This window comes from Nycticebus coucang, chromosome 14 (assembly GCF_027406575.1).
Source record: "Nycticebus coucang isolate mNycCou1 chromosome 14, mNycCou1.pri, whole genome shotgun sequence".
NCBI classification, from domain to species: domain Eukaryota; kingdom Metazoa; phylum Chordata; class Mammalia; order Primates; family Lorisidae; genus Nycticebus; species Nycticebus coucang.
The window spans coordinates 8,414,401-8,429,693 of NC_069793.1; the positions used below are offsets into that span (position 1 = coordinate 8,414,401).

At 53.4% G+C, this 15,293-nt stretch overlaps 1 protein-coding gene across 19 annotated transcripts in view; it reads right to left on the bottom strand.

Moving 5' to 3' along the window:
* Positions 1–15,293, bottom strand: part of NRXN2 (neurexin 2) — a 110,354-nt gene that overhangs the window by 71,009 nt on the left and 24,052 nt on the right. For 15 of the 19 annotated variants that reach the window (XM_053560936.1, XM_053560944.1, XM_053560934.1 and 12 more), the window contains exons 1-2: positions 5,135–5,189; positions 4,233–4,534 (exon numbers count right to left, since the gene is read on the bottom strand). In XM_053560936.1, coding sequence (XP_053416911.1) covers positions 4,233–4,534; positions 5,135–5,177 — 345 coding nt within the window. In that variant the 5' untranslated portion in view covers positions 5,178–5,189. Of the gene's footprint in view, positions 1–4,232; positions 4,535–5,134; positions 5,190–9,049; positions 9,122–11,452; positions 11,708–15,293 lie in introns of those variants that run through there. The other 4 variants (XM_053560951.1, XM_053560942.1, XM_053560939.1 and 1 more) reach the window with 4 other exon arrangements.

A 15,293-nucleotide genomic window follows, 5' to 3' on the forward strand; every position in this document is an offset into this window, starting at 1 on the left:
GGGGCCTGGGGGAGCTCCTAAGAGTCTCTGCACTGAGGAGAGGATTCATTCAAGCTGGGCAGGAGAAAATACCATGTGATATTTTGGTAGCAAGCTTGTCTTCCAAATTTGGTGCTAATGATAAAACGGGTTTGCACACTCTGCTTGCATGGTGGCGGGAAGCAGTTGGGAAGCATACTGGGTATAGGAGGAAAGTAGGCCCCGGATTAAAAATAGGCCTCAGGGAATCCTCAGAGATAATCATTTCTGCCCAGATTCCCCCAAGAGACACCACTGGTCACAATGCCTTCAAGGGCTGGTTTGAAAGAAGAAAAGGAAAGAGCAAGGCTCCATCATATTAGTCCCCCTATCATTGTTTGGGGTTTTTTTGGGGGGTTTTTTTTTTGTTTGTTTTGTTTTTTTGAGACAGAGTCTCACTATGTTGCCCTCGGTAGAGTGCCATGGCGTCACAGCTCACAGAAACCTCAAACTCCTGGGCTTAAGCAATTGTCTTGCCTCAGCCTCCCAAGTAACTGGGACTACAGGCACATGCCACAGTGCCTGGCTATTTTTTTGTTGCAGTTGTCATTGTTGTTTAGCAAGCCCGGGTCAGGTTCAGACCCGCCAGCCTTGGTGTATGTGGCTGACGCTCTAACCACTGAGCTATGGGTGGCAAGCCCCTTGACCCCCACCATGGTCTTAACGGCTACATTCTAAGAGCTTCTAAATGATCAGGGATAATTACCTAATCCAGGGAAAGGGAGAAAAATTCTTCCTCCTTCCAATCTTTGGAGCTGGCCTTTGACCCACTCCATAGTTGTAGAAGTAAAGGGAAGGGAGACCCCTCAGTGCTAATTCCAGGGCAAGCTCTCCCCAGGTGGCCATCTTCCCAGCCATTCTGATCACATGAGGGAAAAATAACATGGAAGCCACAGTGTCCTCAAATCCTGGCCATCTCTCCTGTAAGCCTGAAGGGAGATGTCATTTCTCATGTTATCCCCCTGTCGTCTCCCAGCCCACAAAAACTGGGGGAGACAAGATATTTGCCCAAGCTACCCAATCCCAGGTGATTTGAGCATCACCTCTCAAATAATGTAAAGATGTTCTCAATCCCAGGATGTCATCTGGACACTGCATAAACTTTCTTGAGCAGTGTGTCTCCACATCAGCACTATTGACATTTGAGGTCAGATATTCTTTCTTGTGAGGACTGTCCTGTGAACTGTAGGATGTTTGGCACCATCCTGGTCTCTACCCATGAGATCCCAGTAGAACCCCTGAGTTGTGACAACCCAAATCTCTCCAGACATTACCAAATGTCTCCTGGGGGCACAACACAATTGAATGATTGAGAAACACTGCTCTAGGGATAGCAGAATCCACTAAATTACTCTTTAAAGCCCTGAAAAACATGCACATGATGGGCCTGACAAAAACAGATGTGCCCACAGCCTAGGGCCTTGAGCAAGAACAATGAATTCAGAGCATGGCCCTGATGCTGACCTTCCCCCCAGGGGCCACGATGACCAAAAGAGGGCTGCCTGGCCTGGCATGGTGGCTCTTACCTATAATCTTCGCACTTTGGGAGGCCAAGGGGGGTGGATTGCTTGAGCTCAGGAGTTCAAGACCAGCCTAAGCAAGAGAAAGACCCTGTCTCTAAAAATAGCCAGGTGTTGTGGCGGGCACCTGTAGTCCCAGCTATTTGGGAGGCTGAGCCCAAGAATTTGAGGTTGCTGTGAGCTAAGATGCCACATCACTCTACCAAGGATAACCAGGTAAGACTGTCTCAAAATAAATAAATAAATAAAAATAAAGAGGGCTCTCGGTCAAAGTTTTAAGCTGTCTGTGTTCCTGAGGACCTGCTTTGGAGTCAACATGACCTGACTCTGCTCTGAACCACTGGGTAGAGCATTCCAGCGGGAAGCAGTTTCAATCAGTTACCAGCCTGGAACCATGACCCTGTGAGTCCCAGGAAAAGGTAGCTATGGGTCATTATTTATATCAAGAGCTGCCAAGGGCATGTGTCACCTCCTCTGTGGCCTCCCCATCTCTCCTAGCCACAGACTTCTCCATCTTCTTGTGTGTACCCCAAGTTCCAGCATGTTAGAGGGTTCTTCTGCTCACTTGGCACTCTCATGGCCCTCCTCTGTTCACTCCACCGACTCATCTTGTCTCTTCAAGTCCTGGGAGGGAAGGGACCATATCTTTTTTCCCTCTGTACCAAATATGGATGCACTGTACATTTCTTGGCCAAATGATGTGTAGAGAGGGATTCTGGGCTTGCAACATCTTACCAAAGGCAGTACCAAGACACAACACTGGTCCTAGGGAGAGTAAGCAAGCAAGAAGCACCAATAAAATGATACCTGAAAGTATCACAAATGTACATGACATGCTTGAGTGTGCTCAGACTGTGAATTCAGACCTCTGGAGGGGTAAAGGGACAATATGACATGAAGAGGGGCACTGCATTGAGGAGAGGGACTCCACCAAGTATGCCACACTTTAGAACTCAGGACAATGGGCGGCGCCTGTGGCTCAGTGAGCAGGGCGCCGGCCCCATATGCCGAGGGTGACGGGTTCAAACCCGGCCCCGGCCAAACTGCAACAAAAAAATAGCCGGGCGTAGTGGCTGGCGCCTGTAGTCCCAGCTACTCGGGAGGCTGAGGCAAGAGAATCATGTAAGCCCAAGAGCTGGAGGTTGCTGTGAGCCGTGTGACGCCACGGCACTCTACCAAGGGCAGTAAAGTGAGACTCTATCTCCACAAAAAAAAAAAGAACTCAGGACAATGGAAGACAAGCAGGTTAGCGGGAGCCCAACTTCAGCCAGTGACAGAGGCTACAGGAAGAGCAGCTGGTTCAGTCCAACATCCTCCCAGGTTGGGGGACACAAACCAGAAGGAATCCCCAGTAGATCATCAGCAGTGGCTTTAAACAAGAGTAAGGAAGAAGAGTGGGCAGGGAGCCAGGATGTTAAGCCCAACTGACAAGCCTTTGAGTGGGAGGAAGGTGAGGAGGAAGAGGAGGAGGAGAGAGACAAAGCTGATGACAGAGGAAAGATGAGGAAGGGTGGCCACCATACCACCAGAACCAGGAAGTCCAGAGAATAAACTAGTAAGAGAATGGCCCTGGAGAGCAGGACAGAGCCTCTGAGGACAGGGCTCTTAGTTTTGCTGGTTCATGAAGATCTCTAGAGATGGAGCTAGAAGACCTTCCCAGCCACCAGCAAATGCCCAAGCACCTGGGACCGTGAAGCCAGGAGCTAGAGATAAGAGCCACCACAGGAGCCACGGGGGCCTCTCTTGCTTAGGAAGAAGAGTCAGGTTTGGACCCTGACTGAGGAGGGAACTCCTCACAGGTAGAAACAAGCTAGGGAGGTTTCATGTCGAGCAAAGCCTGGCCAGGGAGATGGCCTCAACTGTGATAGCCTCTTCCTGGGCCTGTGAGAGATGAAATGGGTCACTCGTAAGAGTACTTCTCCAGTGGGGACATCTGAGAGCAAGAGGTGAGGGGACACTGCAGAGAACAGGTGTGTGTGCAGGGGCCTACCCAGAAGGGTCTCCTCCCAGCACCTGCGTGAGTCAGCCTAGGAGCCAGAGAAGCACAGGCAAGCCAGGGACTGTTGGAGGGCCCGGAGAAGGAAAGGGAAGGAAGAGAAGGGCATGTCCTGCCCAAAGGAGACCCAAAGGAGGGCCCCACCCTCGCTGGTCTGTTCTCCCTTTCCCCTGCTGTGCCTCCTCCCTCACTCTGATGCCCCCCACGGGGCAGTGATGTTAAACAAGAGCAGGGTTTAAGCGCATCCTATCTCAGGTGTGCTTCCATGCCTTCCTGCCCTTGTGTCAGGACACTTACACCTGCTCTAGCAGGCCAGAGCCTGCCCACCCCAAAGACCCCCATCCCCATCCCATGGCACCCCCGGCCTGCCCACTCAGGCTCTGGCTCACTCCTCCCATCTCCTCAATTGCCCTTATGCCAGGTCACCTGAGTTCTTAGCCCCTACTCATGAGACCCCAGTTGCTCCCACACATAGGGGCCCTGCCCACAGGCAGCTCTGGAGCCTCCCAGCTGCCTGATCTCTGAAGCCTGTGATGCCACTGAGGCTGCAACACCAGGACCCTCACAGCCCTGAGCCATGTTCTCCAGAAATACGCCTTACTGTCCGGCCCTGACCCCTCCCCTCCTTGCAGGCCCCTCTCCCCACCTCTGTACACCCCAGGTCAGCTGACCCCTGGCCTTCTCCTTGCTCCCCCTACCTGGCGCAGGTTTCGGGTGACCCGGACGTCGTGCCAGGTGTTATCGTTGAACTTGCCATTGACGGGTTCCACGAGGGCCTCAAAGGCGCCGGAGCCTAGGTTGATGACCAGCCAGACAGCCCCAGACTTGAGGGACAGGTTGACATAATCAGCTGACTTGCCCGTGTGCAGCATCAGCCCGTTGCGCTGCAGGGTGCGGAAGGCCAGTGTGATCTCGTCAGTGCTGCTTTGGATTGGGTTGTGTGACAGGTCGTAGCAGAAGAACTCATTGCCTTTGAAGGTCGCCACAAACTCTTCCTTGCCTGGATGCCGCATTGTGGGGAGATGGGGAAGGCTGAGTGGGATAAGGTACACAGTGCCTCCCCTGTCCCCTCCAGCAACCTAGGTGCAGGTCCTGGGCACCAGGAGCCTCAGGGTCCCAGCCCTTAGCCTGTCAACCCTCCTCTCCAGAACCTGCCACCTCTGTTGTCAAAAGTCAACTTCTCCCATGTCCATTTCCAAACCAAGAGGCTGCTAAGTGGTTCCCACACCAACAGACTGACCAGACCGCTGACAAGAATGCTACCACATGCTGCAGATGCCACAGGTCCAGGCAAAGCAGAGGGCGCTCACTGTCCCCTCCCCAGCAGCCCTCCCATAAGCCACTCCCCTTAAAAAAAGGAATAAGAAAGAGAAATAATGCTCCAGCTGACTTCTCCCTTGGAGTTTCTCCCCAATGGCTGGACTCCTGCCTGCCCTTCTTTTGGTGATGGCCAATCTCAGGGCCCAGGGACAGTTTCAGCCTCACCCTATGGGATGGAATAAGTAAGCCTGTCATGCAGCAGAGGGCAGAGGAGGAGAATGGGAGGTGGTGGAATGGGGACGGGCAGGGAAGACACAATGCAGGTGACAAGGATATGTACCAGGGAGCAGCAGGTCACAGGGGGAGCTTTCACAGGAAGCCATCCTGCCAGCTTTCACCACCACCCCAGCTCCTCACTCCAACCTGAAAAGGACAGTACAGACAGGCCCTAGGCAGAAAGCCTTGGAGCGACCTGTGTGTCCTCAGTGGGTGATGGGGTGAGATCGCAAGGCCAGGCCTGGCTTGCACCTATGTGCAAGTGCACTTGTGCATACAGGACCAGGCACAAGGCCCTTCCGCTGGCACTTTTTAAGCATAAACAAAAACTACTTGGAGAGGCTGAAGGATTGCTAGTTTCTGTAATTTGGTGACAAGTGATAGGACAATGACTCAGTGGTACCAGGAAGTGGGTCCTTAGCCCAACAACTTCACAAGCCAGAGCACAAGCAGAGGGAAATCAACTAGATATGGGGTCAAGAGGGACCAGAGAGCCTTGCTTCTCCTAGCCAGGAAACTGAGACACAAAGTTGATACTGCCATCCACAGGGTGGATGAGGAGCAAACAAAATTATGTCCCTAGGAAGAAACTGAACTTTGTAAGTGCAGAAAGTTTCAGTAAATGCCCCAAAGCCACCAGTGGGCCACTAACCCTCCCCCTAAGGGGGAGGGTGTGGCTCTGTGGCGGGGGGGGGGGGTTCTGAATGCGGATTCTGCAGACCCCCTCCCCTCCTCTGCATACACCAGCGGCTTCTCTCCATCTGGGCAGACTGCCCACAGACTCTGTCCTCACTGCCTCCGGATGCCAAGGCACCAGCTGCTGCCCCAGAGCCTGGCACAGCATTCGCTGCAGCTGGCAAGGTCCGGTTCCCTGAGGCCACAGGGCAGCAGGGCTGATGGGGGCTGGAGCAACATGGGGACATTGGCAACATAGGGTGCCAGGGGGAGGGCCAGAAAGCCGAGGTGAAGACCCCAGCAGAGACAAGAAGGGAAGGTGAGAAAGAATGGGGAGGATGTGGGAGATGAGTGGAGCTGGCTCAGGGCTGACAGGGAGCAGGAAGGGACAAGGGAACCTACCTGGATAAAGAAAAGGAGCAGGCCCTCAGGGGACAGGTAAGGAAAAGAGAAGAGGACCAGCAAGGAAAGGGGGACAGAGACCTCTAGGGAATGAAAGCCAAGGCTTTCTGGGGCCCTGCTGTCTCCATAGCAACCAGGCCTGCTGCCCAGACACTGGCAGAGCCAGGGGCTCAAGGACCAGAAAAGGGAACGGGTTTGACCTTGGGTTTGCCACACATACTAGTCCCTCTCAGAAGCCACTCCTCCCACTCCCTCACCTTCACTGCAGCCAAAGAAAACACCATTAAATAGAGTCAAACAGAGAGAAAAGGAAGAATAAGGCAACCACGTGAAAAAGTGATTGGGACAGAACAAAAGAGGCCAGAAAAAAAAGAGAGGCAGGTCTGGGGCCAACAGTGCCTGCCAAGGCCAAGTGGAGAAATGAGGCCAATCCTTGACACCTCGCCTCTGCTTCAGGTCTCCGAAGACTAAAGGCAAAACCAGCCACTCAGGAGCCACGACCTCCACAGGCTCCTGCCCCTTTGCTCTTGAGACCCAAGCTGGCCCAGAGATGTGGAGACCCATTCAGCAGCCCAAGGGGGCCTGAAGCCTTGAGCAGGGGGACAGAAAAGAGAGGAGCAAATGTGGACAGGAAAATCCAAGCATGGCAAGGAGACAAAGAACCTGAGAGCAGGGCGGGAGCAGGACTTTAGGAACTGGTGGGGGTCTCTACTGGAGTAAGTGCCAGGGGGTCAGCTGGTGCTCCAAGGAGCGCAGATCCGATCTGGGACGAACAAGCCCTGAGGCAGCAGGGGGCGCTCTCTCCCACCTCGCCGCGCCGGCCGAGCTGGGAACTACGACTCCCAGCAGCGCTGGCGCAACAAACGGCGCCACTGAGATAGCGCCTGGCCCAAGAAGGGGGGATTCTCTGATACTGATTTCTCTCGCTTAAATGGGGAATCTGTAGCCTGGGTCCCTAGCACCATGAGGGACATAGCAGCTGCCTCCTTTCCAGGCCCAGCTCAAAGGCCTCTTTTGGGAAGGTCTCCAGTCCCCGCCCTTCCCAGCTCAGCGCCACAGCTGTCTGTTCTGCTCATTTGGCACTTACTGCCTAGTAACATCTTGTACTGCTCCCTGGAGAGGAAGTGTGATGTGAGAAAGAACTGGGGGCTTGCTGGCTCCACCACCAGCTTTGTGACCTTGGCTGGTTAAAAACCTGGGCTCTAAGCCCTGGAGTTCCTTCTCTGGAAAATTGAGCTAGTCATCAGCCCACCTCCCAGGTTTCTGTGGACATCTTAGAAAGAGAAAGACAGGTCCAGCTTCAAATGTAAACCACCCCACTAACAAACAACTCTTGGACTGGTATGTAACTTTACACATGCTGCCTCTCTGCCTTTCCTTGAATAGATTAACTCCTCTGAACAGAGTCTGCACTTCCCATAGATTTCATGTGGACCATACTATACTGCAGTTATGTGTTACAGCCTCAGTGAGCCCCTGGGGAACAGAGACCATTCACTCATATAAATTTGCTGAGTACACGCCTACATAGGTGCCAAGGGCTGTATAAAGCATGGGTTATGATGATACCTAATCCCTGTCCTCAGGGAGCTAGGTCTAGTGGGGGAGGTGAACAGGTGAAGTGACAGTTATGATGCAGTGTGACAAGCCTTCTAAGGGAGATGTAGACAGAGAGAACACTGAAGTGTTCAGGTTAGCCAGGGCGCATGGCCTGACTGCTGTCCCAAGGTTCAGCTGAAAGAGATACCAAGCCATTGGAGGAGGGGGCAGGGATGGCAGAAATCCAGGCAGACAGAAGAACCCAGACTAAAAAATGTCTCTAGCCCCAGTGCCTGACACCCCCACACACACCACTGTAGCTCCCTGAGGAGTTATTAAACTGGCCTGTAAACTTGGGAATGAGACTGTCTTAAGAGAGGCAACCTCAGCTCAGCACCTGTAACTCAGTGGCTAGGGCACCAGCCACATACACCAGAGCTGGTGGGTTTGAACTCAGCCTGGGCCTGCCAAACAACAATGACAACTACAACTAAAAAATAGCTGGGTGTTGTGGCAGGTGCCTGTAGTCCCAGGTACTTGGGAAGCTGAGGCAAGAGAATCACTTAAGCCCAAGAGTTTGAGGTTGCTGTGAGCTGTGAGGCCACAGCACTCTACCAAGGGTGACATAGTGAGACTTTGTCTCAAAAAAAAAAAAAGAGGCAGCATCAGTATAGAAAAAGGAGCTGAGACCTAAGACACACCTAAAGGAAGGAATCCATGCTGGCCTCGGGTCTCTAGCCAGTGTCAGTTTCCCCATTTGTAAAGTGAGGGCAATGACCCCACCACACAGGGTTGTGAAGGTTCTTTTAGATGACGTGTGTGATACCTATAGATTATAAATGCCAAATTTCCCAACCAGAGTCCCCTTGGGCTGGGCACCTAGCAGGCTTCCAAAATTTGGTGGTTAAATGGATGGTTGCCTTGCTGCTCAGTCGCTCTACCAGGAAACAGACACTTTCTAGGGATCGACCTAAACAACTTAAAAAGATTCCTATGTACTAGGGCATGCCTGTGGCTCAAAGGAGTAGGGTGCTGGCCCCATATACTGGAGGTGGTGGGTTCAAACCCAGCCTGGGCCAAAAACTGCAAAAACCAAATAAAATAAAAAGATTCCTATGTTCTAGAAAGAGGTCATCAAGACAAACCAGGCTTGGAGAAAGAAATGAAGGTTTGTGGCCCTTCACACCAAGGCAGTAAATGGGGCCCTTAGCATGGCACTGGGGGTGCAGGCCCACCAATTCCTGCAGGCCTCAGAGGGGGTCCAAGGGGATACGCCTGTGTAGACTTGGCTTCCCCTCAGGAGGCACAGTTAGCTCGAAGCAAGGCCAGAGCAGGGCTCTCTGGGGACTGTGGGGTCACTGACCTTTTGTTGACTGGTGCACATCGCCGGCTCCTCCTCTCCCGGCCCCCCCCTCGGAGAACAGTAAGGACCCTACTGGAGAAGCAGAATTGGGGGGTCAGGCACAGGGGGCTACCCAGCCAGTCCCTCCCCAGCCTTGAGGTTATGGAGGCCCCCTCCAGGGCAGAGGTGCTGCTTGGACGTACAGGTGGGGGGTGGGGACTCTCTAGGGACTCTCTTGCCTTTGGGACCTCTAGGGAAGGAGCCAGTTGACAAACCAAGGATCATCAGCCCCCAGATACCCCATCAGACTCACGACCACTGACTTCCATGCTTTGCCTGATATAGGAAGACTGGTCAGAGAAGCAGAGGCCTCACTGCAGGTAGGAGCCGCCCTTTCCCAAAGAAAGCACACAGCCCCCTGTCCTTAGAGTTGTCCCCTTCCAATTTCTCGCTCATTCTCCTGGCCACCACCTCCATGAGGCTTGTCCTCCCCAACTTTGCATCTTTGCTCACATCTTTCTGCTGGGTCAGAGTTCATACTCCTCAGCTTGCTCAAAAGCCTAACACAAGCACCCCCCTCCAGAAACTTCCCTGATTCACACACCAAGCCCCTCTTCTGTTCTTTGCCTGTCTTTGAGGCTCTCACTTGTCATCTACACTGCTGCATTTGCTACAGAAAGGGTTCTGAGGGTCAGAACCTCTTTGTCCATTTCTTTCCCAGTTAGGCCCTGGGACTTCCCAGTGCTTTCTTGTTCATTCTTTGTCCCCCATCCCCCACCCCAACCCTCCCCACTATGCCTGCAGAAGAGCTGTGCACACCAAGTGGGTCCTGGCTGGCTGGAGCTCATCCTGGATGTGGGAAGCCCTTTCTCAAGAGCTGTTTCTCACTCGCCACCGCCCCACTCCTCAGCATCCAGGCCACCGAAGGCCCCGGCAGGCACCTGTTACCATATCTGGGTTCCAGGTGGGAACTCTCCACCCACTCTTGCCAGGGAACACAGTGCACTCAGCGCTGCTCAGCACCCAGGTGAAACCCATCCCTATCACTAGATCCACAGGATGGCTTCAAGATGAGGGGAATCAGGGATAGGGTGGGATCTCTACCTGGGCTCCAACCCCAATCCCAAATCTGCAGAACTAAAACAAGAACAACCCAAGCTGAGGAACTTTGGTGGGGGAGTTCTGGTATCCTTTGGGAGGGCCCTCACCTATGATAAAGGAGCCACAGCCAGAACCTGGCATTGGAAGGGAAGGATGGGAGTGAACCAGCCGCACTTCTGCTCCCGACTCCCCATGGGACTTCCTCTTTGCCCATATTTCTTGTCATAATTTTGCAACCCTGCAGGAATCCCAGGCTCCTTCTCTCCCCAGACCTGAATCCATCCCAACTTCAGATCTATGTGAGTCTCTCCCCACAGCCCAGTCTTGGTCCTATACGCTCTCGCTGCCTACAGGCCAGGGACCCCACGCTGGGTCCCTCTGCCAGATTGCCCCCAACAGAGGGCTGAGCAAGGCAGGGGCAGCAGTGCCAAAGGGTCTGGGAGGCGAAAAACCTAAGCTCTGAGAGAAGCAGTCATGGGGGAGGGCTGGGGAGGCCAGTCATGGGGAAGGGCTGGGGAGGACAGGGCTTCTGTCTCCAGTTTTGCTTAACACCAGGGCTTTCAAATATGGCAGGGACTTGGTTGAAAGAGGACTAAAACTAAATTCCTAGTTCCAACCACACCACCAATTAAGACTTGTGTAGTCACTAGCAAGTGATTTCATCTCTGGTCCTCACTGTCAACATCTGTCAAATAGGGTTAAAATGTCTCTGTTCAAAAGAGGAGGGTGAAGGCGTGTGGGGTAGAGGGCATTGTGGGAAGGGAGGGACCCTATACCGCCAACCCCCTTTTTCTCTCTTTATTCCAGTTATAGAGGGGGGGAACATCCCACAGCAGAAGGTTGAGGGGAGTGAGGCTGTCTAAGATCCTCTTTCTCCAGATCATGCTTTTCTCTTTTTACTTGGGTTCATAGAAAAGAAAGAATGACCAGAATGAGTGGAAGAAAATCAAATACCACCATGAGAAAGAAAAAAAGCAAGGTACACTACTAGAAAACACCAAAAAAAAAAAAAGATTGACTGGAGACAACGGCAGGAGTTCAAACATCTCTTGATGTCAGAAACCAAGGTGAGATGAGGGCAGATGGAGCGTATCAGGGTGGGCAGGGAAGGGGAGCGCACAGTTCAGAACGAGCCCCCCACCCCCACCCCAACACTCCCAAATAAACTTAAGAAATGGCAGAGGAAGGGGGTGGGAAAGGAAGGAAGGTAGCAGGACAGGTGGAGGAGGGGGTGGGGACAGGAGGGACAGGGAGAAGAACAGAAAATGCAGGAGTAGGTTGGGGACAATCCAATCCAAACCAAACCAGAACTTCAAACCATACCTTCGCTGTTTAACGTCAGGTGAGCCGGACCTTGGAAAGGGGAAGGAGAGAAAGAAAGAAAAGGGAAAAAAAAAAAGAAGAAAAAAAGAAAGAAAAGGGGAAAGAAACAAAGAAAACACGAGTCATCAAAATCAGCCAGAGAGAAGGGGGAAAAAAGCTTTTGCTGCCACAATTTAAAAACCCTTTTTAACTTGTGACAGACATCGGGGGGAAGCCCCAGCCCAGGAGCTGAGGAGAGGGACCCGATGCCGAAACAGTGGGTAAGGGCACAACAGGGGAAGAGAGAGAGAGATCAGGGTGGCAGAGAGGGTGAGAGGGGGACAGGCAGAACCAGAGGAAGGAGGGGGCGGGGAGTCGCTGCACAGGGAGAGGAGATTTTGGTTTCTTTTTTTTCTTCTTGCCGGAAAAAAAAAAGGAAAAGGAGGAGAAGCATGAGGCTGGGAGGGCTGCTTTTTCCTTTTTCTTTTTTTCTTTTTTTTTTCTTCCGGGAGGCGGAGAGAAAAAAAAATGGTCAACGAGAAAAACGATTCAGATGGAGGAGAAAATAAAACACGACACAAAAATCAAAGCCACCTGGAGAGAGAGAGAGTGTCCTGTTAGCGTGGGATTGAGCGGGCAAGGGGACCTCCAACCCCCACACCTCCAACCCAGTGATCCCACTGGCCCTGTCAGTGAAGCAGGGAGAATGGGAGCTATGAGGAACCTGGGCCTAAAAGAATCCCCCACAAAAGAGGCTTAGAAACACAGCTGTCCAGTTCTAATCCTCCCAGCTACCCCCCACCCCCCAACAACCTCTGTGGGGACAGTAGGAAATGTGCACTTCTGGGTTTAAGAGGAAGTTGGGGCTCAGGAGGGTAAGTTTAGAGAGGAAGCATGTAGGAGGTGAAGTCCAGGAAAACACTGAGACAGCGGGACACTGGGTTCAGAGCTCTTGCAAAGCAAGGTCCAAAGAGGACAGCCCAGCCCCAGGGGAGGAGACCCAGCTGTCAGAGAGGTCAAAGCACCTCATTCACAAGTTACTCCAAGGTCTGCCTGTCTCTGACCAGGGTGGGCCTCACTGAGAGCAAGATCTGTTGGGATTTCCATCCAGGATCACCTTGGCCCCTTGAAAGAGCTTTGTCAACCCTAACCTGAGATACTCTCCCCAGCCCTAGAGACAGAGAATCTGGCCCTATAGAAAGAAGCAGGTAGCCCAGGCCTCGAAGCTAGACTGAGACCCAGGGCTCCCTGAGGGCTCCCTGAGGTGACCAGCCAGTCCTACCAAACCTCAGGGGCCCCCAGCCCACCCTCCCTCCTATGGTGTCTGACCAAGAGGGTGGGGAAGGGCACATCCCTATAATACCACTGTTGCCCTTAGAAACCATCCCAGGTGCTGTGGAAATGCGACATGGGCCCTAAGGATAGGAAGCTGGAGATGGGGCAGATGTATCAAGGTTAAAGAGCTACAAGTGTTTTGGACTTGGCTCAGTGAGTAGGGTGCCAGCCTCATATACTGAAGGTGGTGGGTTCAAACCCAGCCCCGGCCAAACTGCAACAAAAAATAGCTGGGTGTTGTGGCAAGCGCCTGTAGTCCCACCTACTCGGGAGGCTGGGGCAAGAGAATCGTCTAAGCCCAGGAGTTGGAGGTTGCCGTGAGCTGTGATGCCACAGCACTCTACCAAGGGCTCTAAAACAAAAAAGAAAAAAAAGAGCTACAAGTGTTTCCGAGACAAAACTGAGGGCCAAGATGCCAGGGTCCCAGGAAGAGAGGCAGTGAAGGGGCCAGAAGAGCATGGCCAGGGGCCAAAGGCCTGGCCCCAATGGCCAACGTGGCCAGATGATCCACATTTCCCTCTCCCCCTTAGCTCTCTGGGTAGCATCAGTTTCTCCCCCCTTCTGGGTTTGAGGCTTGTTGCAGGGAAAGGCCACAGCTGCTGAGAGCAGCCTCAGGACAGAACAGCTCTTTGGGAGGACACAGGTCTTCATCCACCACACAGATGGAGACCCAAGTGTTTGTACTGAGTCTCATTCCTTGCTCTGAATGCCTCCTACTCTTTCCCCAAGAATTATCAGCACCTTCTTCCAAACCCCCTAAACCCAGCACCCAGACCCGTGGCCCTAAACCCTCAGCTGACTCTCTTATCTTAAGCAGCCTTGCCCTCAAGCTCCCACCCTTGGGAATCCAGGCTTCTGCCCACCCCAAGCAGAAGTGAACCAGTGCCCTGTGAACCCATTCTCTGACCCACAAAGGCCTGGCTGCAGCTGGGGGGAGAGCCACATGCCCCCCACCGACCCTTTCACTGCCCAGCTCCTTGCCAGCCTCATTAGCATTCGGCAGTCTCCCTCTGTCACCACGGCAACCAGCTGCTCAGCTCCCTCAGGCGTGACAGCACCAGCCATCTTGGTGAAGGGGAGGCCAGTTCTCTTCCTGTCTAGACCTGCTCAGCTTCAGCTGGCCCAAAGGTTCTTTCCCTGAAATCTGCTCCTATCTGAAGTCCCTGCCCCTCTTCTTGGCCCCCGCCCCACTGGGGTGTTCTCCTCCCCATGTCTACCTGGGCACCAGCCCCTCCTCCCACCACTGGATAGGAGGTGGCAGTGATGAATGGCATTGCCAGGGCTCCCTTCCTAGGGCACTTTAGCTTGCTGCTTCTGGGTCTCCCCTCCCTGCTACAAGAGAGGCTAAGAGGAAACAGGAGATACTTGGCAAGGCTGCGGGGCACGGTGTCTGATCTCCTGGAGAAAGCTGGGCCTGGGCACAGTGTCAGGGCTGGGAAGAGAGGGTAAAGGCATAGAGGGCTCCTTAGAGATCTGAAAGGGTACTGCAGGGTCCAGAGTGTAGTGCCACAGAGGCTGTAGTGCCAGCCCACCACCTGGCAAAGCCACCTCCCCACTTTCAGACCTGAGTCTCCTACAGAAACCCTAGAGAGGACCACCAGCAGAGCAAGGCAGGCAATTACAGGGGACAAGTTTGAGAGACACACGAGCAGGCACACACACATGTTCCAGAGAGACACACAGATGCATCACACGCTGGGTGTGTACACAGCCTCACATACACACCCTGCGTAGCTACTGATGTGCAGTATACGCACCTCTAAACCAGTGGACCTCCACGCCACCCAGAGAAATGTCAAGGCGGTATCCACAGGCCTCCTCCCCTCTGGCCCTGGAAGCCCTGCTTCCCTCCCTGTCCTGTCTGTTATCCCCTTTCCTGCCCTCCTCCCTGCATTCCCCTCTCCCCCACAGCACCCTCCTGCTTTCTCCTCTTGGCAGAGCCACCCCAGTTGGAGGCTTGAGTCCTTCTCTCCTGACCTCTTCTCCTACCCCCTCTCCAGCCTGCCTCTCTCTGCTCCTCTTTCCTCCCCCCAAGCCTCTCTCCTCCACCCTTTTTCCCTTCTTTCTTCCTCTCTTTGTTCCGGAGGGGACATGACATCAAGAGCAAGTAAAAGTCACATCAGCACTAAATCTTATCTAGCCCTCAGAAGGCTGCATCCACCCAGACATGCAGACTCTCTTTCTCTCTGACACACACACAGAGGTAAACACTGACACACAGAGATGCAAACACAGATGCAGACACACAAAGACACTGATGCTCCTGCAGAGGTACACGGAGATGTGGGCCACACCACAGAAGACACACGATGAAGGGGAACAGCACACACAAATGCTCAGACAAGAAGCTGGGTTACAAATGTACATGCACATGTCCAAAGACGTGCACAGAGGCACACAGAGATGCACAAACCAGCACAGCTGTATGAACACGCGTGCACGCACGCGCACACACCTACACAGGTGCTGCCTGCTAGGATCAGGGGGAGCTGAGGACCCCCAAGGAGAAGAGGCATCCAGAGAGAGA